At 38.5% G+C, this 27,401-nt stretch overlaps 1 protein-coding gene across 3 annotated transcripts in view; it reads right to left on the bottom strand.

Moving 5' to 3' along the window:
- Positions 1-765: 765 nt before the first annotated feature.
- The window catches only part of BBS9 (Bardet-Biedl syndrome 9), a 489,686-nt gene continuing 463,050 nt past the window's right edge, over positions 766-27,401 (bottom strand). For all 3 annotated transcript variants that reach the window (XM_054495852.2, XM_054495851.2, XM_054495850.2), the window contains 2 exons: positions 1,423-1,533; positions 766-1,203 (listed from right to left, as the gene is read on the bottom strand). In XM_054495852.2, the coding sequence (XP_054351827.1) occupies positions 1,172-1,203; positions 1,423-1,533 (143 nt within the window). In that variant the 3' untranslated portion in view covers positions 766-1,171. The remainder of the gene's footprint in view (positions 1,204-1,422; positions 1,534-27,401) is intronic.

Consider the following 27,401-nt stretch of genomic DNA (forward strand, 5'->3'; position numbering starts at 1 on the left):
CAAGGCTGTTGAGAAGACAGCATCCAATAGAATCCACACAGCCTTCTGTTGCTCTTTCAGATCCATCTCTATAATTGTTTTTGTATTTCACTGATATGTTTGCCTTTTGACATAAAGGACTTAAAGAGAAAACGATAATTTCAGTAAAATTTTATGCTCATATCATGGCTATAAATGATCATAATGATGTTATTTTGATAATATATCTGCATCTCCTAAAAGAGGATGCTACAAATAATAAGTAATACATCCTCTGCAGTTTTTTTTTGACATTTCACATATAGAAAAACCATGAACAACTTTCCCCTTTGTACTGAGAGGCATTCCAAAACTGGCAAAGGCATATTTTTATTTAAATAAATCAGTCTCACAACTGTAATTCGAACTTGAAATTGGCAAAGTTTCTTTCATTGCTTACACATAAAAATCTTAAATTTTAACTGTAATAAAGTATGAATCCTTTAATAACCTGGATTTTTAAAAGGTGTCACCCAATGGGGTAATGAAAAGGGGATGTTAATGTACTAGCTTCCTTGAAAATATTTAAACATTTTCATACAATACTAGAAAACTTCCCTTCTTCCACATTTAGCTTAATAGAACAAATCATATGAAAGTTTCATAGTGGTTCTTTTATTTATAAAATAATCACATTCAAGTCTTACCAGAGAGTAGCAAAGTCTTCAATTCCTTTCCTTTCCTTTGAAGAAATAATGTAGAGCAATCACTCATAAATCCCTCTAATTATAAATAAAATCCAAGATATTGTTTGACAATGAGATGCTTTATTAAACTTCATACATTTACTATGTAAGAATTCTGTGAAAAAATGGGGTTGAAATTATTTTGGATCTGAATCTTTGCATTATAAAATCTATCCCAAAACTATGTCATCTCACTGTATTCTGTGACTATTAGCACATGGATGACCAAAGGCAACTACTTCCTTTCCTGGCAAAACAAGACAAGTTTCAGCTGACTTCCCTATGGTGTTACAAGTCCTCCTAGTGAAGTAAAAAGTCCCAACCCCCCTCTCTATGCAGTGTCATCTCCAGGAAGGTAAGCTTTAGGAAGCACCTGCGCCAGCCCTATATCTGTGCTTGGCATGAGGTTCACACAGGTTCAGCCTTGAGACGGGGATGTTCCTCTCAACCAAACAACTCTACTTGAATTATTCCGAGACTCCTTGGAGAGGTGAAACTTCTGGAAAAAAAGAGAGTAAGAGAGAAAGAGAGAGAAAAGGTCTGAATAGTGACAAGAATACACAAAGGATCAAATTCAGCTGCACCAATGCTAAGGGGAAGAATGAAGAAATTGGAAAACAAGCAGCTTTGTGGAACGCTCTCTGGTATGACAAAAACTGACCAGATTGTCACTGCTTCCGACTTAACTAACACTTGTGAAGGCCACCCATTCTCTTACCAGGCCTGGGTGTCTCTGCAGTGAGATGTCTCTGGTTGGTAAACAGTTCTGTAGAGTCTTGTTCTACTGATCTTTCTTCTAGGTCTGACTCTGGGATTGTAGTACAACCACCTAGTTGAAAAACACAAACAATATTTTAAGCAATGTGTAGAAAATCTGCCTCTCTACACAGCAATCATAGCTTAGGAACACACTGATCATAAAGATAATAAATGACGTGACAACAATCTTCGGGAGTGGCCTGAAAAGAATAACCTTAAATGTTTCTTTTTGGTGAGAATACTGGGAATGAGTTACTGCCCCTAAAGACATATTATACTGATTATGACTTGGCAACAGCAGCAACAGTATTGTCTTTAAATTTATCCTTTTTAAAGTCAGAAAGGACAAAACCTATAGCATATGTGATATTCAGAATATAAAGGCCCCTCAGCAGGAATTCCCTTTAATACGAGAGCATCAGAAACTATAAAGAGAAGCAAAGCACGTGAACCATGAGGGAAAGAAGCCTTCCTTGAGCAAAGAGAAAGGTTGCTGGTGTTCTGGGACGGTGGTTGTGGTGGTATTTGTCTGGAATTTGATTCTATTCCTGAATCCCAACACCTTACAGCACAGACACAAACACTTTGTAATTCAACAGCAAAGTCATGAACAGCACTGTGGAAGATTTCAATCCAAAGGTGACTTGAGGATGAGCTGGCACGGCTGTGCTTTTGAAGTACTGGGTATAACTCATTTGACTTTATCCACCAAAATCTTGTATGGGAAACTCACAATCATGAGAGAATTTCCTGACTACATCTGCAACTTGATTTGACTGATTTGCCATCATTTCCTGGAAATGTACTAACTTTTTGTATACTGTACATGCTTTTTTCCAAAGCCATTCTTCTTGTTAATGAAGTGTGATTTCTTTTTCTGAGGCTTCTCACACACAGAGTCCAAAGCCTCAGCTCTCAAGTTTGGTTTTATGCATGAGGGGGTTTATGAAGCTCACATCATTCTGAGGAAAGAGAGGGTATCAGCAGCACTGATTTCAAAACCACATCATTCAAATGAGAGGGAAGTGGCAAGATCCCAGGTTTGAAGGAAAACACACCTTACTATCCACGCCTCTGCATCAACTCTGAAACAGAAATCGATGCTGAGGGAAATGAGAGAAACACATTTCCACACTCATAAAATAAGAATTAGAGCTATCCTCAGAGATTCCCTGAATAGAAAACATTAGAATTATCCATCAATGCAATGGAACTTGCCCAGCCATACCCAAAAATGACAAGGGCCTTACCCAGAAGGAGAACCAGGCTTATTTTTAATCTCTCCAAAGCCTGTAGATCACAGTAACAAGAACTATCATTATTGAGTACTTTCTAAGGGCTAGAAATCCTGCCCATATTATCTCACTTAATTCCTACACACTACACCATGAAATAGATATTATTATTATTCTCAGTTTATAAGAAAACTGAGGTCTCATGAGATTCAGTAATTTGCCAGTGTCACAGAACTCCAGTCTCGTCACACGGTGGGGCTGAGACCTTTGGAGAGGCCCAAAAAGCCAGTTCTCTTCTTCTCCTTCTTTACACTCATCCAATTGAGTAAAAAGGCAAAGGGTATATGCAGTGGTGGCAGGGGCTGGAGGGAGACCTGGAAGACTAATGACAGGGAAGAGCAGAAAGAAGGGATGTGTTCCCTGCTGAACAGAACCCTGAAAAAAAAAGGCAGAAAAGTCACTTCTCCATCCCTGAGACAGAGGGAGGCGGGGGAGGCCAGGAATGCTGTACTCATGCAGCTGCTTTCACACACAAGACAACTTCAGGAGCAAGGAAGAGACGTCCCCCAGCCAACAGATGAGAGCAAGTTTGATGAGCGGTTATGACAGCTGCCACGTGCTTGGGGAGAGGCAGGTCTCCACTGATAAATTAGTGTCCCTTTCATTCCAGCTGACTCAGTATTTTGACAAAACAGAAATAGAAGACTTCCTAGTTCTCTATCGTGTGGGCTCAAAAGGAAAAGCCAGTTGCTATAGATTATCAACAATGAACATAATTTCCTCTCTTCTCTTTGCCCTACCCCGCATACAGAGACGGCAAGGTGCCCTGTCCTGGTGCTCTAACCCTCAGGTGCTATAGTGGGCACAGATCGCATGCACCTCCTCAGACTCCACACCCACAGCAAGGGCTGACCAGCCGCTTGTCCTGGGAATGCCACCCACCTTTCTTTCTTTCTTTCTTTCTTTTTTGAGACACAGTTTCGCTCTTGTTGCCCAGGCTGGAGTGCAACGGCGTGAACTCGGCTCACCGCAACCTCCGTTCAAGTGATTCTCCTGCCTCAGCCTTCATGAGTAGCTGGGATTACAGGCATGCACCACCATGCCCGATGAATTTTGTATTTTTAGTAGAGATGGGGTTTCTCCACGTTGGTCAGGCTGGTCTCAAACTTCCAACCTCAGATGACCGGCTTGCCTCAGCCTCCCAAAATGCTGGGATTACAGGCGTGAGCCACCATGCCTGGCGCCAGCCCCCCTTTCTTTGGATGCCTCCTGTAGCCGCCCAACTGCACACCCAGAGTGTCTGCCACTTCCAGCTTGGGAAGAACAATGGTGGTGGGCTCTGGCATCCTGCGGGTGCATCATAAGAAAAGAAAAGAAGCCGAAGCTGAGCAGAGAACTCCCCCTCTGCTCCCACCAACTAGGAATATGCTCGATGATTAGTTCTCTTCTGTAAGCCTCCAAAAAAAGGGCTGTGTGCTGTGTAGCTGCACCTGCTCAGCCTCTTCATGGTTCTTGGAAAGAGGCACTCCCAGGTGCAGACAGCACCACTCTGCATGGCCTCATATATTCCCTTGGTTGCTGCCCTTTGTCCCCACCCTCCCTTCCTTGAGTTTGTGTTCTCAAACAGCCATCATTTTAATCCTTGCCCCAGGCTCTGTCCTCTTGAGAAAATCATTGATACTGGGAGTAGTTCTATAACAAAAAGCAGGTCTTCACAATGGAATTTTGAAGTTAAACTGGCCACCCATCTGAAAGCACTAGGGGCTCCATAGCTGGAGGTGAACGGGATGGTAATAGCCCCTGGTGTGCAATTACTTATGCTTTCACCCATGCTTAACTAGGATGATGTGCACACAGAAGTCAAGACACTGGGAGATCAAGGGGCTGTGGCATGGAAACATGTAATTATACGGATTTCAGATGCTGCTTCTGACGACTGCGTATCTTGCAAAAAGAAAATGGCAGCTCATGGCCTAATGGGCAATGGGAGGTAAGTCCACAAACTCGGAAGGCCTCTTTGGCCTTGCTCATGTAATGAGATCACACCAGCCAAACAGGAATCACCTGGGAGCCTGTCAGAAATGCAGAATCTCAGGCCCCATCCCACACCTACTAAATTGACATCTGCTAAGAAACAACAGATGAGTATATCTGATACTTTTGCTAGGAAAAAATATATATTTGTTAAAAATTTAAGGGTAAGCAAATAAAAGAATATAGATAAAATATAAAACTTCCAAACAAACTGAAGCTCTCTGAGGTCATCCATGGAAATGAAGCCTGGGTTCCAAGGATGCCAGATGAAGTACCCTTGGCTTAGAGTCCATCCCATAAAAGGAGAAGGGGAAGAAAAGCTGCAGCTGGAGGAAGTCATCCAAACACAATGGCAGGTGTGACACAAATGAGCCCGCAGGCAAGGACAAGCAGAACTGCAGGCTTCTGGCCTGGAAATCAGGCAAGCATCTCACCTTGAGGAGGGCAGAAGACTTAAAATCCCATGGACCTACTGTGTGCTGAGCACTCTACCTTGCATTTTCAGTACAGTAACTCGCTCCATCCTCAAATAACGCTGTCACAAAGGGCTCAGTGCCTGCATTTCGCAAGGGTAAACGTATTGATAGTAACGTGCTTTTCTTCTACTGGCCCTCCCCCTGCCCCTTTTCCTACAATGTTATCCCAGGCCATTTTGTGCCTCCTCGCCTCCAGGGAAGTTTGTAATGGGGCCCCCATGAATAAAAGTAGCCTGGAAATACTTTTCTTTCCAGCTTTGGTTTTCCATAGCCAGGGCTCCCTGAAGAGACGAAACAGAGAGTAAGAGGCAGCTGGTACACGGGTTGGCTCAGAGGCAGCAGCCCACAGCCCAAGGTAACAAGACATCATCCAGAGAAGGAGGCATGGGACACGGAAGGACTGGGCACCAGGAGCCCCAGCCTTAGCCACAGGGAGCCCTGGAGTTGACTCCACTGATGGCTCAGGCATCGAGGCTGTGGGTAGCTATTGTGTCCTCATTTTCTGAGCCCCATGTATAAGCCTTCCTAGATGCAATAGGGTATGGCAAGGGTGGGCAATAATAACTGAGACTGAATTCCTTACCCTCTTGCCATTAAAGAAAATATAAATTTTACATTTCTTGCATCTCTGACTTAGATATGCAGAGTCAGGCCTGCTAGAAAGTTTCAATTTGTTAAATAAAACCAAGAGATTATGTTATTTGCTAAGGCTTACACAAGTTGCTACACCACTGCAACCCGGCTCTCTATAGTTTACAGCGATGCTTCTTAAAAAAAAACTTGCTTTTCAAATTTCCAGTCTATCTAAACCAATACTTTTGTAAAATGTAATAGAAATGAATAAAAAGAACTAGTAGAAAAATTAAATGAATAAGACATCAGCTTTCATCTTTTAGAATTAGGTTCGACAGTTATAAAAACGCCCTTTCAATTGCTACAAAAGTTTCTCAACACTTTGTGAACGTCAGGTAACAAAAAGTTTGCAGACAGATGCCAGTCTTCTGGCCATACTTTGAGTAGCACTAACTATAAGATATGATCTAACTTAATTAATGTGATATATAGAATTAGGGTTAAAAATAATAATACAGCAAATTCCTATTTATCTAAGGTTCAAATACCAGCAAACTCCTTGTGGCAACAAAATGGGCTTTCACAACTTATGTTCATTCTTTCTAGTCACACATCTAGTGACTAGATGTGGCGGCTCTCTCTCTAGTGGTCATGGTGTTCAGAACAATCTCTCTCTCCCACCAACGCAGGATGTCTAGGTTCCCCTCACCACTGCTAGGTGGAATATAATTAAGGGAATCTGGCATCTTGAGTCAGAACTCTAGATGCATTTCCACAATGGAATATTGCTGTTAATATGTAATAGTTTTATTATCGAGCCCTATTACAATTAAGTTATTGCTTTAAAAACTTTTCTGGACTAATCTGGAAACCAAACTCGTGAAATTATAAAATATGAAGCACATATAATGAATTTCAAACAATCAGCATAGAACCAACCGTTTATAAATTGGAGACTACACCAATGGATGTTAAAAAGAATGTCTTTGAGGCACTTTATTATGGGGCCTATGACTGAACTGCTGACAATCAAATTATGTATATGGCCCTTTGTGTTAACCAAACCTTGCTGTAAAAATTTGACTTTTCCACATTGATAACATATTCATACATATAGCAATCATTAGCCAGCCAAAAATTTATTTAAGTAGAAAATCTCACTTAAAATTTTGAACAAATAGGAATTTGCCCTATATTTATAAAGATAACACAACTCTAGGATTTTTAGGTATTTCAAGCTATCCTCTAGCCTGTTTCCACATTCAAAAGCAAATTATAAAATGGCTGCACTTCCTCCTCAAAAAGTGGAACATATTTTATCAGCAGGTGAATTACACTAAGATATTTCTAGCCATTGTCAGAAAAACAAACAAAAAACAACAACAAAAGGAGCCTAGGCCCTCTCTGCAGCTTGCTATCATAGAGTTAACTGGAAGAGGTAGAGTTCAAAGATTAAGATAGGAAGTGAAGCAGAAGCAAATGTGACTGTCATCTGGAATACCAGAGATCAAAATTGGAATGCAAGGTAAGCAGTGGTATGCTGGTAAATGTGGAATAGCTGGCTTTCCAGGAAAAAAGAGGAAAGCCCCAATCTATAGTGTTCACTCATCTCTGCAGGATGAATACTCCCACTACGGCCAATTTCAAATCACCAAATGTACGGCTTGGCAGAGATGTGTAGTAGCACACTATTATCTAGTATTTTCACCATACAGATTCCGTAGACGTAAATAACCTCAAGGGACTACATAATAGTAAAACACAGTAAAATAATTAGGAAGAGTTTTGAGTGTATTATCTTTGTTTTTAATATGATTTATTTCATTGTAAGTTTATACAATTTTTAATAATGCCTACATATTTAACAATTGACTCACAAAATTTCTAAAAATTCAGCAATTGGTTCTCACTAGCTAGTGCAAGCCAGTTCTAGCACTGACAGTGGGGATGGTATAGGGAGGTTAAGGTTATGCTTTGAAATCTGGATTCATGGCTCCGCATTTACTAGTTAAGTGACCTTCTTGAGCAAGTTATTTCACTAAAATCTGTCTCAGTTTCCACATCTTCTAAGAGACTAATGTAGCCCTGCTTCATAAGGGAGAGAGATGAATGTGCATAGTGCCTGGCACACTGAAACACAACTTAAGTCCTGACTATTTTCAGGCCAAAGTCAGGAACACCAAAAGAAGAGTAGGATAAACACGTCAAGATAAAGTCCCTAAGGTGGGGGTTTGGCAGGGTAGGTTTCAAACAAACTGATATATCTCAGGGGCCAAAGACAGCTCTCCAGCAAAGAGAAAAGCGCCTGAAAACCTTAACCAGATGGCCACCTAGGGAGGCGGCTAATCTATTTTACTCAAGCCCTGCCTAATATCTCTCCTGCTACTTGATCTGCTGGGTTCCAATATTTGATTCTACCCCAAGTGAATTGGGCCTCTTAGCTAGCTTGCCTCAAAACCTACTTTGTAATTCAAATAGCCTAAACCAGGGGGTTGGCCAGATAGTAAATATTTTTTAGGCTCTGTGGGCCATCTGGTCTCTGGTACCACTATTCCATTTTGCTGTCATAGTGCAAAAGCAGCCATAGTCAATACATAAATGTGAATGAGCACTGGCTGTGTTCCAATAAAACTTTATTTACTAAAACAGGTGTTGGGAGAGGTTTGGCCTGTGGGCCATAAGTAGTTTGGCAACCCTGGCCTAATCTAAGGCTCATGGAAAGCTTCTCTGCATAAAGTATCGTAATTTTCGAACTTCCTAGAGGCATTTAACACTGCCAGATGTCTTATCTTACAATATTACTACCAGAATATCCTATGGTGTTATTATCATGAGTTTAAAAGCATAGTTTTTGCCCAACTGTGACAAATGTTCTTTCTTGTTGGGTAACGGTAAAAAATTTTTTCTCTAATAGATTTTACTTTTTAGAATAGTTTCAGATGTGCAGAAAAATTTATCAGATAGTACAGAGAATTCCTATATATCCTTTGCATAGCTTCCCCTATTAATATCTTTCATTAGTGTGGTACATGTGTTACAACTAATGAACCAATATTGATACATTATTATTAACTAAAGTCCATAGTTTCTTCAGATTTTTTCATTTTTACTTAATCTCCTTTGTCTTTTTCAGGATGCTATCCAGAATACTTCATCACATTCACTGTCACGTCTCCTTTGGCTCTTCTTGGTCGAGATAATTTCTCAGACTTTGTTTTCGATAGCCTTGACAGTTTTGAGGAGTACTGGTCAGGTATATTGCATGATACTTTTCTATTGGAATTTGTCTGATGTCCTTCTTATGATTACACTGGGGAAATTTTTTTAAAGAAGGTTTTTTTTCCCCATTAACTCTTAGAGTTTCCAATATTTTACAACTGTCTCCAGGAGTTTCTCTTTTCCTCTATCAAAAGTGAAGCCAAGTGGGCAGTGAACAGAGAGGCCCCTGAAGGAGAGAAGGCAAAGAACAAGGCTTAAGTCTTGGACAGTGGAGTTCAAGTTACCACAGTAGTGGACCGAGCTGCACCTAGCTGTAGAACCCGAGGTAGATCATCAGTTGCCCCATCTTTAAAGAGGGGGTGATGCTGAGGCCGACTGTGAGCATGCCATGAGATCATGTAAACCTAGCATCACGTTCAGCACAACGTGCATTTTATCACCTCCTGCCTTCTATTGTTTTTTTTGTATACATGCACTTTCTGCACCATTTTTTTGTGGAATCAAAGAACTGTAGCTTTAGGTTTAATCACTTTCATATAGTAGATATCAAGACAGAGGCTCAGAAAGGGGAACTGATGCCGCAAATGTCCCAGAGCTAGTGCAGGTTCCCCTCCTTCCTATCGCACTAGGGCTTTCTCAATAACACATTTTTTTTTTTCCAGGAAGATCTTAATGGATTTGCTTGTGAGTTGGCTGTCCTAACTAGTCCTTCCTTTCAGTGATATAGAAAATCCAGAGGGCTGGCAAGCTGTTCTGTGGGTATATTTGAAGACTTTGCTGGTTTATTTTCTTGCAATAGTGACCTTTGTAATAAACTGGATATTGGATGAGAGTGTCCCACTCCTTCATAGAGGAGAAAATCTTTTCTTATTTTTTCTTCATATATTTAAGAGGAATCAGACAAGGAGACACATTAAGAGAATCACAAATGACCACAGACCTTGTTCTGACTTGCCAAAGAATCTTCTGTTTGCATGACCTGAACTGCCACTAAGAATTAAAAACAGCAGAAACCTCAAAAATATACACCAGTGACATTTTTCTTTTGATCAAGATTTACTTGATGAATAAAGTGTTTTTTTGAGATTTCATTTCAATGGTTTATAATTCATGTGCAGTGTGAGGAATGGGTCCTTTGAAAAGAATATCACACTATCTTAAATGTGAAGCTTCCGTCAGACTCAGAGACTCTATAAATATATTCATTTGGAGAAATTTTACTGTGTGTGTGTGTGTGTGTGTGTGTGACAGAGAGAGAGAGAGAGATGATTCATATATATGCACATAGGTACATAGACTTGTGTAAATTTTCTGATAATTCTCTACTCTGTTAGTTTTTCCAGTTGTTTCAAATATTTTTTTCTAGCCCAAGGAGAATGTAAGCTATAAAAAGCTAGGCATCTGCTGTATGCTTGTGTAGCAATACTGGCTGAGTATTTAGAAACTTTTTGGCAAAATGGAAGAATAGAAGGAAGGGGGATGGGCAGGAGAGAGGGAGACAGGATGAAAAGCAAACGGGAGGAGAAAGAATGGATCATAACATATTATATCTTTCTGTGTATGTACTTCTACACAAGACATTAGAGGTGATTTACAAAAGGTGTAAATGACAAAATAGTAAATCATACAAAATATATTAGCAGTTAGAAGAACGTAAACCAGAATAGGAGGTATAGCGAGGAAGAATCATGGATAAACACTGACAAGGACTTACACAAGGGCTACAATGGAGACAAAATGCAAAGAGTTATGGAGAAAAAGTGGGACTGCACTTCCTCTGATCCATCCTCCATGACCTCTCTTCTTCCACACTGGACTTCAGACCAAAGGGCTCAGTCTGCCCTCACTTGGACTTAATTTTCCTCAAGAGCACCCAATTGGTAAAGCTATGATGGTGGGAATTTTTTTGACTAATTATATATATATATAAAATTATATATATCAATAGTCACACACACACATATATTAATGTGTGTGTGTGTGTGTTTGTGTGTGTGTGTGTGTTTCTGTTCTGCGCTCAGGGGCTATCTTGGAAAGCCAACATTTCTGTGAAATTGTTGGGATTTTTTTTTTTTTATTTTAAGTTCCAGGATACAAGTGCAGAATATGCAGGTTTGTTACAAAGGTATATGTGTGCCATGGTGGTTTGCTGCACCTATCAACCTGCCATCTAGGTTTTAAGCTCCATGTGCATTAGCTATTTGTCCTAATGCTCTCCCTCCCCTTGCCTCCAACCCCATGACTGGCCCCAGTGTGTATTGTTCCCCTCCTTGTGTCCATGTGTTCTCATTGTTCAACTCCCACTTATGAGTGAGAACATGTGGTGTTTGGTTTTCTGTTCCTGTGTTAGTTTCCTGAGGATGATGGCTTCCAGCTTCATCTATGTCCCTGCAAAGGACATGATCCCATTCATTTTTATAGCTGAATAGTATTCCATGGTGTGTATGTACCACATTTTCTTTATTCAGGCTATCATTGATGGGCTTTGGGTTGGTTTCATGTCTTTGCTATTGTAAATAGTGCTGCAATAAATATGTGTGTGTATGTCTTTACAGTGGAATGATTTATATTCCTTTGGGTATATACCCAGTAATGAGATTTCTGGGTCAAATGGCATTTGTGGTTCTAGATTCTTAAGGAATTGCCACACTGTCTTCCAAAATGGTTGAACTCATTTACATTCCCACCAACAGTGTAAAAGCGTTCCTATTTCTCCACAGCCTCACCAGCATCTATTGTCTCCTGACTTTTTAATAATTGCCATTCTGACTGGTGTAAGATGGTATCTCATTGTGGTTTTGATTTGCATTTCTCTAATGATCAGTGATGTTGAGCTTTTTTTCATGTTTGTTGGCTGCATAAATGTCTTCTTTTGAGAAGTGTCTGTATCCTTTGCCCACTTTTTGATGGGGTTGTTTTTTTCTTATAAATTTAAGTTCCTTGTAGATTCTGGATATTAGACCTTTGTCAGATGGGTAGATTGCAAAAATTTTCTCCTATTCTGTACACTGCCTGTTACTCCGATGATAGTTTCTTTTGCTGCGCAGAAGCTCTTTAGTTTAATTAAATCCCATTTGTCCATTTTGGCTTTTGTTGCAATTGCTTTTGGCAGTTTTGTCATGAAGTCTTTGCCCATGCCTATGTCTTGAATGGTATTGCCTAGGCTTTCTTCTAGGATTTTTATGGTTTTGGTTTTTACATTTAAGTCTTTAATCCATCTTGAGTTAATTTTTATATAAGGTCTAAGGAAGGGGTCCAGTTTCAGTTTTCTGCGTATGGCTAGCCAGTTTTCCCAGCACCATTTATTAAATAGGAAATCCTTTCCCCATTGCTTGTTTTTATCAGGTTTGTCCAAGATGAAATGGTTGTAGATGTGTGGTCTTATGAAACTGGGTTTTCAAAGGCACTCACTGAGCAGACATTTTCCAGAATAACATACATATAGGAGACTGTTAATAAATACAATAGGCACAGACCTCATCAAAGCACATCTTGGAAGTAAAGCCCTTGGGAATGGAACATTTTGCTTACTGTGCTCTTAACACAGCATGGTGAATCAGGCTGACACCATTCAATGCTGCTGCTGCTCTCTAGGTAAGACTGGAGGACTTACATCCATTTCTCTCTCATTTCCATTTCTACTCTACTCTTCACTGTGTTGTCATGCAGAGGCAAAACCCCCTTAACCAGGTGTAATTTTACAGTTTCAAACTCAGCAAAGCAGCAGAAGAAAATGCCTTTCTATATAGTCTTAGGTTTCCAGTGCCAACATATGATATTCAGTTTTCTACGTTCCTTGTAAATCCATCCCATGACTTTTCTTTCTCCCCGTTTTTGCAGAAACAATGCTGACCACATTGACAGAGACAACTGTGTTTAGCTGCAAAGGGGCAGGTGAAGGTCACTGTAGCGTGTGTCCAATAGGATGCCCCGCAAAATGTATGGAGCTCAGTTCCGCTGCCTAATAACCAACTTTGATCCCCACAACGTGGTGGGAACTGAAAGTGTGTTTAAGACTACGCATGTACCCATGTTTGAAAATATTGCCATTTCACACCCCACAGCAGTGACACAGTGTGTGAATAAAAGGGAGTCTAATACATTTTAAGAGGACCAGCATGTGTCTCAACAAGTTTTAAAACCCCCGTAAAGGCTGAACACTAAGTCCCTTAGGGTATAAGGGCTCAAGTCAGAGAGTCGGGATTTAAGAGAGCAGGGTGCTCCTGGTATTAAGATGTTTCCACAACTTGAATAATGATAAGTGTCCAAGTATTCTTTTAGCTGGATTGCTGGTTAGAATTTAGGCTCACTTGGTGGAGAGAATTAAGAAATTACAGAAACATAGCCATTTTCATCCATTGATAATTATGTAAACAGAATGTACTAAGTAGAAAAAGAGTTCTATTTACAAAAATGCAAGCACAGTCCATAAATCCTACAGATTGGAATGGATCCAGGTTAAGAATTTCTCCAGATGTCAGTCTGTAAACAGGGCTTCATAAAGTGAATTCCCCAATTAATTGTTGGCAAGAGCGGTCTCTACACTATGTTGGTGCATTGCGACCCCCTACCATATGTAGGTGAATTGCTGTCTGGCCCTATCGATCGTTAATCAGTTATGATACAACGAAACTCAGAGAAAAGCAGCTGGGGCCAGCACAAATTCTTCTGATATGGCGAGAAGGTACTGTAAAATTACTGCTCAGGAACTCGGAGCTCTGTTCACTGAAGGAAATGAGAACTCTTCTATTTATTTGCATTACATCTGTTTTTCTAACACATTTAGTTCTTAACCTAGAGCACTAGGAAAGACACACACCCACTAAGAACATAAACATGGAACCTAAAAAAACAAAACAAAACAAAACAAAAAAAACCTCTACTCACTATTTTGTTAAAGTCTTCAATCACAATGTTTTTACACATGTTAACAAGGCCATTAAATCCTCCAAACAGGAATACAAAAGTATTGCCCAGCCATTGTGAGAAGGTGGGGAGGAAAAGAAAGTTAATATTTGCTTTTCCTTGCCATCTGATCAATGTCTGGAACACTCTGCAATGAAATGTAAGATCTACTGTCTTTCAGCTAACTCTTCACTATACAGTACGATGTTTTCTAGTTCGAAAAGAAGGTGTTTGTGATTTTTTAAATTTCCATTTTGTTTCTAAATCCTAAAGAAGTCCAATGTACAATTGGAAAGAGACATAATTTTAAGATATTTCCATTTCAAATACTTTCCTTTTCTAACTCCCTCTTCAGAGACCAATACTCTCTCAAAAGTACACATGCACAAATAAAACATTACAGCTACAGTTGAGAAAGAAAGGAAGCCAATGGTTCTGCAATAATAATTTCTCAAAAAAATGAAATGAAATGAAATCATAAAAGCATAACTCCCCTTTGCCTGGACACCACATAATAAGAGAGCTAGTGTTCTTCACAGCTTTCCCTCTTGCATCAAGTGGCTATTCATTCCCCAATGATCCTGGCAACATTTCTTCAACTTGAGTTTCTTTCCACATCCCAATTAAAAGCCATAATCTTGACCAAATTGTGTTTTTTTTAATAATGACAGAGTCTAGGTGGTGATTAGGAAACTGAGAGTCCAGCTGGGTCACTGGCTTGGAAACAGGTTGAGAGAAGAGAGAAAAGAACACAATAACTCTGGAGTATGCCTGTTTTATCATATCCTTCCACATAGGACAAGGAAACTGAAGAAACACTCAGGACTCATTCCCAGGCAACTCTACCATCTACCGATTTATTTGTTTAACAGCCCATTAAACAATGTCATATTTTAAAGAAAAAAAGAAATATACACAGAGTGGCAAACTAAACCATTGATCATAGAAAGGGACACTCTGAAAGGGGACATGACATGGCAAGTATCATGTATCTTGAGCAAAGTCAAAGTCTGGGCCTTCATTCCCTTTCCTTTCAATGCAGAAAATATAGCCTGTGCTTTCTGAGAGATTAGGATTAAATTAGATGCTTGTAATGGGCCTATCACAATGCCTGGCACAGAGAAAGGCTCCCAGTAAATGTTAGCTATTATTTTCAGTTCTAACTCCCAATATATATTAGTCATTACAAGTTACAGCCAAATACACATGAAACTGCAGGCCACGAATACAGCATAAATTTATATATGACTTTCTAAAAAATGCTCAGGTAAAAAAGTTGAGGATGGAGTAAGTAGACCAGTGGTGGAATGTTCATAGCTGAACTCAGTGGTGAATGGCAAAATTGTCACCAAGGCATTAAAAGTAATTCACATGAAAATACCGTACACATCCCTTTTAAAATGAAACCACAGATAGTCTACTATCATAGATAACCACTCCTCTGAGATTACAATAGGAATTTTTAAAGGGCTCAAATGATGATGATGATGATGATGATGATGATGATGGTGGCGATGACGGCCAGGGGGTACATAATCACATTCATTGTTTTCTATTTACCAGCAGTGCTATTACTACTGAGAAATGAAAACCCACAAGATAATATGACACAAATGGATGAAATATTAAGATAAAAGGGTAAAATAGTGGTAGGTTTGCTTTCTCATAGGAAATTGTAATGGCCAGAAGCTGAACCTTGAAAGAGGAAGTCTGCTGATCTAGTGTTACTAAACACAGGAGGCAGCCAAGGAACAGAGAAATACAGCAATGTATTTAAATGTATGCCTTGAAGGAAGCAAACACCAATTATTTTTATATGACTTTAATTCTCCCAGTGAATACTTTATGGGTGTTGGCAAGTCCTTCTGGAAAAGGAAGGGATTATTAATGAAGGATTCAGTGGCAACTGCTCACCAGTGCTCTAAGAAATAACACTTAACAAAGAATCATTTAGTTCACACCTCATCTCTAAAGACATAGAAATTTTAAGGATCCTTTTAAAAAATAGTAAAATATTATGTTCACATGCAAAGCCCTTTCTATTTTAGTTTCCAAATGATTCTATAGCCTGCGTGATAAACAAATCAGCTTCCCACAGGAAAATAAACATATAGAGGGAAGGAGTTAAATTTTTTTCCTCTTATGCAAAAAGTAGGTGCTTAATATTTACTTGTTGACTTAAAAAGGAATTCATGAAACTTAAGGAAATACAGCCTTAAAAAAAAAAGTCATCATTTAAGAATGTTCCACCACATCCTTCCAGGATTGTGGGCTGAGCACAGCCCACTAATGTATAGGCTAGTAAATCTAAGGAAATGACCAATCAGCTCCTGTATTCTATCCTGTTTCTCCAAAAACATAACCCATTCACTCTAGCAAATTCCTATATTATGTAAAATGAAATCTCTCTAGCTAACTGCCTGCTCTTAAAATTCTCCAGTTGCTTCAAAAACATGGTCTCTGGAGCTAAACTGTCAGAATTTTAATCCCAGCTCCACGATTATTAGTTTTTTTTTAAAAAAGAAAAACTAGTTACTTGATCTTTCTCTGCTTCAATTTCCTTATCTGTAAAATGCAGATAATAATTATACCTAGTTCATAGGGTATTGTAAAGATTAAATGAGTAAATAGATGTAAAGCACTTCAAATGGTGCCTGACTCATAGTAAATGATACACAAGTGTTATAATAATAAGCATTTACAACATCAGCATCATTTTTGCCCTATACTGCCAAATTATTCTAGTCTAAGCCTGAGATTCTCATGTAAGATGAGTGGGGAACTGAAGGTACAAAGGGTAGTAAATTTTAGGAAGACAGAGCAGCAACTATAGCTATCTAGGAACACCAATAGTTGGGTTAAATAGTCAAATAAAACCTTAATTGGTTGTCTGATCTGGTAAAAAACAAAACAAAACAAAACAAAAAACAGTGGCCAGTAAGAAATAACAGCTTGGTAAAGAAAGAACAAAGATTAGGGTCCAGATCAATAATATAGGACAACAATACACATCAAATCAAGAAAAATTTACTATCTCTTGACCCCACTTTCATGCCAGCATTTTCTTCCGTTTCTTTGCTCCTCTTAGCAGCAAAGCTTCTCTAAAGAGTTCTCTATATATGCTCTTTACAACTCTTCTTTTTTCCTTTCTCTCACACAGCCATCCCAGTCTAGCTTTTGCCTCTGCCACTCTACAGAAGCTGCCCAAGATCACAATGATCTTCACATGGTTCCAACAATGGGCTAATTTTCACCTCTCAGCTGACTTGATCTGTGAGCAGCATTTGACACAGCTGATCATTCAGTCTTCCTTGAAACTTTTTTTTGCCTGACTTCTAGGATACCACATTCTACTGCTCCTGTTACCTCGCTGCAGGCTCTTTTTCAGTATTCTTTGCTGGTTCCTCCTCTTCTCCCAAACTTCCTAAAAGTTACAATATCCAGCACTCAGTTTTTGGTCCTCATTTCTCTTCTAAACTTACTCCCTTGGTGATTTTATCCAGTCTTCTGGCTTTAAAGTAACATTTTCAGGCTGACAACTCCTAATTTTGTAACTCCAGCCCAGATTTCTCTCCTGAATCCCAGACTCATACCCAACTTCTTACTTAATATCTCCACTTAGATCTCTAACAGCATCTCAAACTCAACATGTCCCAAACTTTACTCTTATCCTTCTCCACAAACCTTTCCTATCTCACCCCACAGCCTTCCCCATCTCAACTCCATCCTTTCAGTGTCTCGAGCCAAAACTACTAGAGTCATTCTAAATTCCCTTCTTCCTCTCACATACCATGTCCATTCTGTTAGGAAATTCTATTGTTTCTACATTTGAAATATATCCAGAATAAGACCATTTCTCACCACTACTACCACTTTGGTACAATCTATCATCATCTCTAACCTGAATTACAGTAATCTGCAGTTTTGCTGTCTGTAGTTTAAGTTACCTGCAATCAACCACAGTCTGAAACATTAAATAAAAAATTCCAGAAATAATTCACAAGTTTTAAATTGCACTCTGTTTTGGGTAGTGTGATGATATCCTGGGTCATCCTTCTCCATTCTGCCTGGGACGTAACTCATCCCTTTGTTCAGCACATCCATGCTGCATATGCTACCTGCCTGTTATTGTATAGGAAAACACAGCATTTTTTCATAGTACAGGGTTCAGTACTATCTGCAGTTTCCGGCAACCACTGGGAGTCTCAGAACACATCCTCCATGGATAAGGGGGAATTACTGTATTGCTAAATTGCTTCTCTCAGTAACCCTTAAATTGGACTGCCCATTTTTACCTCTGACCCCCACTATAGTCTATTCTCAAAAGAGTAACCCGTGATCATTTTAAAAGGTAAAGTCATGTCATTCCTTCATTCAAAATGGTTTTCCCCATTTCACCCAGAGGAAAAGCAAATGAGCAAATGTCTGTACAAAGGCTGCACATGATCTGGTCCCTCCAGCCTCCTCTCCTACCACACTGCCTCACTGTCCTCCTTGCTGTCCCTGGAACACACCAGGCCCGTTCCCACTTTAGGGATGGTGCTGACCATTCCCTTTACCTGAAACATTCGTCCCTCTGATTTCTGCATGAATAATTCCCTCACCTTCTTCAAGTCTTTCTTCAAAAATTGCCTTGTGAACAAAGCCTACCCTGACCACCCAATTTGAAATTATAACCATGTGGCCCCCACCCCTTTTCTGACACACATTTTCTTTTTCTGTAACACTTAACATTAGCACTTACTACTTTCTCACATACATAGTTCACTTATTTATCATGCTTATTGCTTATTGTCTTCACTTGTGAGAATAAGAGTTCCAAAATGGCAGGGATCTCTGTCTAATTTGGTGGCTACAGTATCCTAAGTCTTGGAACAGCGCTTGGCACACAATACGCACATGATATTTAGTTGTCGACTTAAATGAATGAATTTAGGCTGAGAGATTAGGAGGAAGCAACAGAAACCAAAATCAATTCTAATTTTTACATAGCATTATCTGCCTTTTCCACTGGGAGGTTGGAAAGCAGTTACAACAGAACACAGTATAGAATCTCTTCTTTCTACTCCCCCAGTAGACCTGGCTGCTCTGTGAACCAAAAAAGGTTCTCAAAAAGTTATTTGCTTTAGCTGATACAAATCTTTAGGAAATGAATTTCACTGGATGAAAACACATGGAGAATTTGTGAGATTGAATAGGTACAACAACAAAATGTCCACCCCAGAGAATAAATAAGATCTCAGTAGTAATTTCTGTAGGAATCAAAGTTAAAAAGAAATAACAGAGCACTTGTAATTCCAGTTCTTGATAATAGTTATTTGTGGATGAAGAAACTGCAAAGGAAGGTATAAAGACATCTGTCTGCTTGGGAAATTTCTCAAAACGAATGAAAAAGGATCCATGTTATATCCACTGGGGCATCAAGTTATGGCCTGGAACAGTTTATTTTTCCCAGGCTACTTCAAATCTAAACGTGTTTTTAAAAGCAAGCCCAATGAAAGATTAGATAAACAACTGGACAATGTTTTTTACACTCTGGTAACATAAACATTTCAAATTCCTCCCTAACTCTTTACTAGCATAAATCTCTAATTCCAGAGAAGGTGAAATATCCTGAAAGTTTAAACATTACTTTGAATTATTCACATTTACCTCCATCTCTATCTTATATTTTTTTGGCAATAAAAAGTCAGGTTTTGTCCAAACTATGGTACTATGACTCCCTTGCAATTGTCAAACAATTGGACTAATCCCAGCTCCACTTTCTTTGAAGATGGAACATAGCAGCCCTTCCCAGTGGTTTCTGTTCTTTTCTTTCTTACCTCCTATACATCCTGCACTGCCCTTTTTCAAACCAAGCTTTTATAAACACAAAGAGGAAATGTAGAACTGTCTGCCTTCAATTAAGCTATGAACACAATTTAAAAAATGGTATCAAACACAAAAGAGATCAACTGAAATAGAAAACATCAGGCAGAGGAGAGAGCTCTCTCTGGTTAAGGAAAGGGGATATAGAATAAGAGCTCCAAGAAGCAGCTCTCTGGAAATGCTACAGAATGAAGAAAAGGAAGGGAGAGAATGGAGGGAAACAAAGGATGTGAAAACCCAGAGGGAATGAGGATAAGTGGCTCACTGTACAATCCACAAGTCAGAAGGTATAGGGATGACAGGGTGGTGGCCGGGAGAGAAAAAACTGAGCTGAGAGAGCTGTTCCATTGACATCATAGTCCACAGTTTATGAAAGAACTTCACCTGAACTTGGGTCTCACAACTTTGAGCAGTAGAGTAGGTAAAAATCTGCACCTTTTTTGTTCCCAATTCTTATTTTAGAATCGGGGGTACATGTTCAGGTTTGGAAGGGGTATATTGCGTGATCCTGAAGCTTGGCCTATGAATGGATCCATCACTCAGGTAGTGAGCATAGTACCCAACAGGTAGCTTTTATTAACCTTCACTCCTGCCGTCCCTGATCTTACATTCTGCAGTGTCTACTGATTCTATGTTTATAACCATTGTACCCAATGTTCAGCTTCCACTCATAAGTGAGAACATGTGGTATTTGGTTTTCTGTTTCTGCATAGTTCACTTAGGATAATGGTTTCGAGCTGTATCCATGTTGCTTCAAAGGACATGCTTTCATTGTTTTGTTTTTTATGGCTATATAGTACTCCATGGTGCATATGTACCACATTTTCTTTATCCAATCCACTGTTGATGGTCACCTGGGTTGATTCCACGTCTTTGCTACCGTGAATAGCACTGCGATGAACATACAAGTGCATGTGTCTTTGGGAAAATGATTTATTTTTCTTTGGATATATACCCAGTAATGGAATTGCTGGGTTGCATGGTAGTTCAACTCTCAGTTCTCTGAGAAATCTCCAAACTGCTCTTTATAGTGGCTGAACTAATTCACATTCCTACCGACAGTATATAAGCATTCCCTTTTCTCTGCGGCCTCACCCAGATCTGTTATTTATTTTTTTTTACTTCTTAACAGAAGCCATTCTGACTGGTGTGAGTTGGTATCCCATTGTGGTTTTGAGTGGCATTTCTCTGATGATTAGTGATGACGAGCATTTTTTCAGGTTTGCTGGCTGCTTGTATGTCCTCTTTTGAGAAGTATCTGTTCATGTCCTTTGCCCATTTTTAATGAGGTTATTTGGTTTTTACTTGTTTATTTGTTTAAGTTCCTTATAGAAAATCTGCACCTTTATGCCCCAGAAAAACCACACATCAAGTTAGCTCCCGGGCAAATTACCCAATACCTTTGAGTTTCTATTTCATTTGAGAAACGAAAGTATCTTCCTAAAACTGATTGTGAGGAGTAAATAAAACCTTATATAAGGCATCAGAGGTAAAGTGATGCTAAGTAATTGGCAGTTATTATAATAAATGATAAAAAGATTTACTGACCCAAGGTCAGACAGTGAGCCAATGACCCTGGTAAGAGTAGAGCCCAGGTCTGCTGTGTCATGAGTATTTTCTACCAAAGCACACTGCAATAGTGAGAGAAACACAGAAGGCAGAAATTGAAGAAACTCAAAAAAAGGTACGAATGTACAAGGCAGGAATGTACAGATTATCTACAGTTCAGATAATCCAGACAACTAGATCCAGACTATGGGTTTTGAAGGGTGATGAACCGGATGCAATTTTTATATAAGAATATGTTAATCATAATTGAATATCAATTACATTAGTACCTTTTTTTAGCACTTATGTGCTAGCCATAGTGTTACTTATTTTGTGTTTGCTCATTTAATAGTGATCTAGAATGGTAGTGATTAGTGTCTCATTTTACTAATGATGAAACTAAGCTGTAAAAAGCTTAAGTGACTTGCTCAAAGTCACATACATAGTGATTGGGGGAACTTGAATTCAAATCTGTTATATGCTGACTCCAAAATTCAAGTCTAAACTATCCCATTATCTCGCTTCTCCTTGTCAGAAAGGAAAGACACATAGAAATGCAGTTGTGAATTACTGTCCAAACAATCTGAGTTCTAGATTGGCAAAAAGAAGATCATGGTATATACTCCATACCTCAACACCTACTACATCCCTTGCTCAAAAGAAAAGTGAAAGGGTTTGGGAAAATCACTGAAGTTTCTTCTTAGTAAAAAAGGAATTAGCACAGAAGTAACTTAAAGAGACACCAATGAAGATAGACCCTGAGACTATCTAAAAACATCTTACACTGTTTTAAAAGAATTCAGCATTGGTGGATACTTCTATAGGAATCCAGCATATAATTACAAAGGAGAGAAAGTGGCTCATTAGAGTAGATAGGATTTACAACTAAAAAGAAGTAAAATAATAAAGTGGAAAATAAAGCCTTTACCAATTCTGTTGAGGAAAAAGACAAAATCAATCTTCTGAAAGTTGGGAAAATTCAAAGGAGTTCATAGAGGATAAAATTTAATTACAACAAATATAAAGGAAAAATGATTAAAAGAATGATCATAGGAAAGGGAACTTGGCATCTTTCTAAAGATGCTGGACAGTGGTAGAACATTTAACATCTCCAGGAAGATCTATTTTCCAAAGTTAGCATCACCATGCTATAAAACCACCTAAATCCCTGAGTACAAACTCATTCAGGAAAAAATTTGAGAGCAATCTCATGCATGTATATGTATGCAAAACCCAAATTAACGTATTAGTAATTCAAACTCAGAATCATATTTTTAAAAGTATAATTAAAGATAACTTGATCCAGAAATGCAAAATAATTCAATTAAGTCCTCAAATAAATATATCAAAATGGAATCTCAATAGAGGATAATATTTAACATCCACTTCTAATTTTCAAAAAAAATAGAGATTCCATAGTGTAATGATGAGCACTCTGGACTCTAATTTTTTAAAAAATGCCAGTGAACTAGGAATAAGGATCTAAAACTAATAGGCAACATAAAATTTATAAGTAAAGCAGATAAAATATTCACATTAGTATTAGGTTAAAAATAAGGATCTTAGCTATCACAACTACTACTTAACATTGTTCTAGAAATTCAAAGCAGTATAATAAGATATTTTAGAAAGGAAGAAATGTATGCATTAGAAAAAAGAATGATCATAATTTCCAGATGATATAATTGTAGACCTAAAAAATTCCAAAAACATAAAAAAAATAAAATAAAAAGTCTTATTTTCCACCTACCATATAGACTAGGTAGAAGATTACAAAATACATGTAAAATATAAGTATAAAAATATTGATCATTTCTCTCTGCATTAACAATATCCACTTAGAAAATATAGTGGAGGGGTTATTATATTCAAAGTAACACCAATTAAATTATATCCTCTGCCAGGAATGTTCCTTTAAATAACATTCTTCATGAATCAGCTTAAAGAATAACTATGAAAATAATTATAGAAATAATAATAATGACAATGGCTAATATCTATCAAGTGCTTCTAAAAGGCAAGTGCTATTCTAAATGAGATATATACATAATAACATTCAACACTGGTAACAACATCTACAAGGTAATGCTATTATAATCTCCCCTTTACAGATGAGAAAACTGAGGCACAGAGGGGTTAAATAACTTACCCAAGGTCACACAGCTAGTTAGTGTGAAGCTATGATACAAACTCAACCAAAAACGTGGCTCTAAAACCATGTTCGTAGCATTTGGCCTCTCCAGGTCACTTCCTCTGTAAAATTTTTTCCAGCCCCAAATCCAGAGTCAAGCCCTAGCTCTCAAACACCCTAGATGTTCCCAAAGGGCACATCACATGTTTTGGCGTCTTTATTTGTGCATCTCCTGTACCAGACTCTCCTATGCTGAGGATTTTATCTTATCCTGGCTTGTATCTCCCATAATTAAGCACAATCACTTGGATAAAATGGCTTTCAATAAATAAATAAACAAACAAAAATTATATGTGAAAATTAAAGAAACCATATATCAAGAATCCAATGTGAGAAATATATATATAAAGAGAATCAAGGGGGAAAGGACAGGACAGGACAGGACAGGACAGGATAGGACAGGACAGGAAAGGAAAGGAAGATCTAGTCTATAGATAGTCTGTCTATAGATAAAAAAGTCTATTTATCTATCATGGATCTATCAAATGGATGTGAGCTGATGCAACAATATCAACCAAAACACCAAAAAGCAACACAAATAAATAAAAATAGGGAGAAAGGGTAGAGGGGAGAGGAAACGAAAGTACTGAGCATCCCACACTTGTCAGGCATGGTGCTAAATGCTTTCATATTAAGATATGTCACTGAAGTAGTCAAAAAGGAGATTTCTTTACTACTATGTCTGAGCTTGGTAAGGTTAGTCTTAGAAAAAATAGAATTCTGTTTTCAGACGTATGCGGGTCAAATTGTAGATACCAGCAAAATGAAACAAGAGGGTATATTCAAGATAATGCAAAATATAGGAGAAAGGACAGGCTCCCACATTACTTAGTTCTGGACCAGCAGTCTTGTTCCAAACGCTGGTCCCCTGGTAGCAGGCAGGAATAGATGTGGTATGGAGTTCCCACAAACTGAGCAGACATGCAACACCATGGCAGTCATAAGGGGACACATTTAACAAGAAGGTATGAGGATGGGAAAGTATGTTGCCAAGTTTAAATTAAGAAAAGTCTTTCATCACCCAAATCCTCCAAATCCTCATATTCTCTTTAAGTCCACGTAAACATACAATGTGGCAGATCTGCTCCTGGAGGGCTTTAAGATGTTCCTAACTAAATGTTTACTGAATTGAATAAAATGAATGGGCAGGAGGTCAAGTGAGTAGAAATAGAACCTGAAGGGCAAAAGTGTCCAGAAATGTTAACTATGTAACTTTGACCTTGTGAGCATCAGATGCAGTGTGTGTGTGTGTGTGTGTATTGTAGAAACAAGGTATAACTATGAAAAGGGAACAGTGATCATATCATTCTTGTACTTAAAAGCCTTAAGTGGTTCCATTTAGCTTTTCGGAGTAGACTGCAGTTCTCCCAACCTGTCCTGGCCTTCACTTAGCCCCTTCCCAGCCTCCTCTGATGGACACCACCCCTTCCAAGCAGCCCCATGGGTCTGCTCACATTACGTTTCCGAGCCTCCTCACACCATGCCCCACCTCTGTGCCTTTTTGCATGCGTACAGTTCACTCAGCCTGGAACACCTCTGCCTCCTAACTTGGCCTAACTCCTCCATATTTTCCAACAACCACTCAGATGTCTGATCTTCCCTGACCCCGTGCCCTGACTGAGATACCTCAAGGACTTTGGGTCAATATCTATTACAGCAAAGAGGGGCTAGGGGTAGGTGAGAAAACCAAGCAGAAAAAAGACAAGTCATGATTTTACATCAAGTCTTAAGAAAAAGAAAAGAAAAAATCACAACGTTCTGCAAAGGCCTGGAAGGCTCACCAATGACTGACCATGGTGTAAAATAATTGGAAGTAAAACTGTCTAGAGAACACAAAAGAAGGAAAATAAGAAAAGGAAAAAAAAAAAAAAGAGTACATTAGTCTATTAAGAAATTGATAGTAAATTATTCTGGAAATCGTGTGTGTTTAAATTCATGTGTGTGAAAAACAAACTGAAACAGTATATGCTATATATATTACGGCTCTTACTTTCTAAAAACCTTGTAAGGATAAAATGAGATCATATAAATGATTTTGCAAAGGTCAGAATATCATATAAATGTTAGTGGCTATCATCATTCTGGAACCAGCAAGGCTTTTGAACCCAAACTACAAGAATAACCCTCTTGGCAGGTGATACTTCTAACTTTCCTGAAAATAAAAACCAGCTATTTATCAGCTGGGGTCCGTTTGTTACTACTGAAGGCTGTTCAGGTAAGTAGATCTAGCCAAAGTCTCTGAGTAAGTTACATGAGCCTTCTTGCACAATTGCTTCTTTATTTGATGTCTATTTGTCAAGCAGAGATACAGCTAGACAGGCTATAAAACAAAGCTCTGTTTTTACAGGAACAAGTTAAGGCTGAGGTAAAGTGGCTTTTTATGTACAAGAATATGGGCTTAATGTGCCACAGTCATAACGTTTATAGGTGTAAATAAAGTCTCTGGACATACAGTGACCTTCCATTTCGCCAGTGAGAAGAACTTACTCTGCTATCATTTAATTCTACTAGAAAAACTACTTATTTTTGAAATGAATGTCCTGTTTTATAGTCTTTTTCCCCAAAGCAAGTACAAAGTGTCTTGGCCCAAGATGGACATTTTAGAACAAAAAACCAAACAAATAAAAAAGATTCTTCTCACTCTCTTTCCTCTCTCTCTCTCTCTCTCTCTCTCACACACACACACACACAAATACACACAAAATACACACCTTTCGGTAAGTGGTAGACAAAGGCTTTCTCTGACGGCCATGGCCAATGACTGGCTATATAACACGGCTTGGTATGGATACTTACCAATGTTTAAAACAACCTTTACTTTTTCCAAAGGTTCTGTTCTAAATGATATGGTTCACAATGCAGAGAGAGCATTAAACCTCTAGCACTCCAAGTTACTGAATCACGGGTTTCAGCGATATTCATGGGAACCCTAAGCATGTAAAACTGAAAAAATCCAAAACTGTCTTAGCATCCTGGCTGAGTTCATCACCCTATATATGTTCAAACTGGAATGATTTCTGTTGTATTCCTTTCAGCTATTTCTGGAAGAGATGAATGAATAACTCCCATCTGCCAGTTTCATCTGTAAAAAATTTCTCCTCAGTGAAATTATTCTTTAACAACCTTCCAGAATATTCTCTGGTTCAGCCTCTTGTAGGGTTCTTTGATGTTTTCTCTGGTCTCTTTTGAGCAGCATATGGGTAGTCATCACTTAAAAAGGAAAAACAAAGTTTTTTCTTGGCAGCACAAGCAATAGCTATTATTTTGCATACAAATAAGCAATCTTATTTCTTGACTCTTACCTACTTCATTTCTACCTAAGTCTACTTCTATAAACTTACTTCTACAGGGCCCACTACAATTATACAGATGCTAAATAAGCATGTTAAAAAAAAAGTCCATTTCTCCCATTGTCCCTGAAAAACAATGCCTCATGATTAACTTTCTTTTCTCGAGTGATCATCTAGTAGACATGTCATCAACTAACCATGTTACCCAGGCTAACTGAGCCACATGACAGAAAATCATCTAGTGAAGAGGGTACCATGCTGGAGTGAGACTCCTGGGCTTCAGTTCCTGCTCCACAGCTGAATGGCCTTTGGCAAGTCACCTAACCAGCAGAGGCCTCTATTCAGTCATCTATAAAGTAGGGGGGTAATAAGTACCTATCTTGTAGGATTTTTTAAAAGATTAAATAAAAGTTCCCATAAGGATATGCCAGGCATACAAAAGTGGTCGACAAATGTTATTGTTATCATAAATAAATTGGTTTTAAAACAGCTAATAATTAAATAAAACTTTTTGCTGCATTTATGGTGTTCCAATTGAGTAATGACACAGAAAAGAGAGTTCTTCATAAAGAATATACTAGGTATGAAGCAAACATTAT

This window comes from Pongo pygmaeus, chromosome 6, assembly GCF_028885625.2.
Source record: "Pongo pygmaeus isolate AG05252 chromosome 6, NHGRI_mPonPyg2-v2.0_pri, whole genome shotgun sequence".
NCBI lineage: Eukaryota > Metazoa > Chordata > Mammalia > Primates > Hominidae > Pongo > Pongo pygmaeus.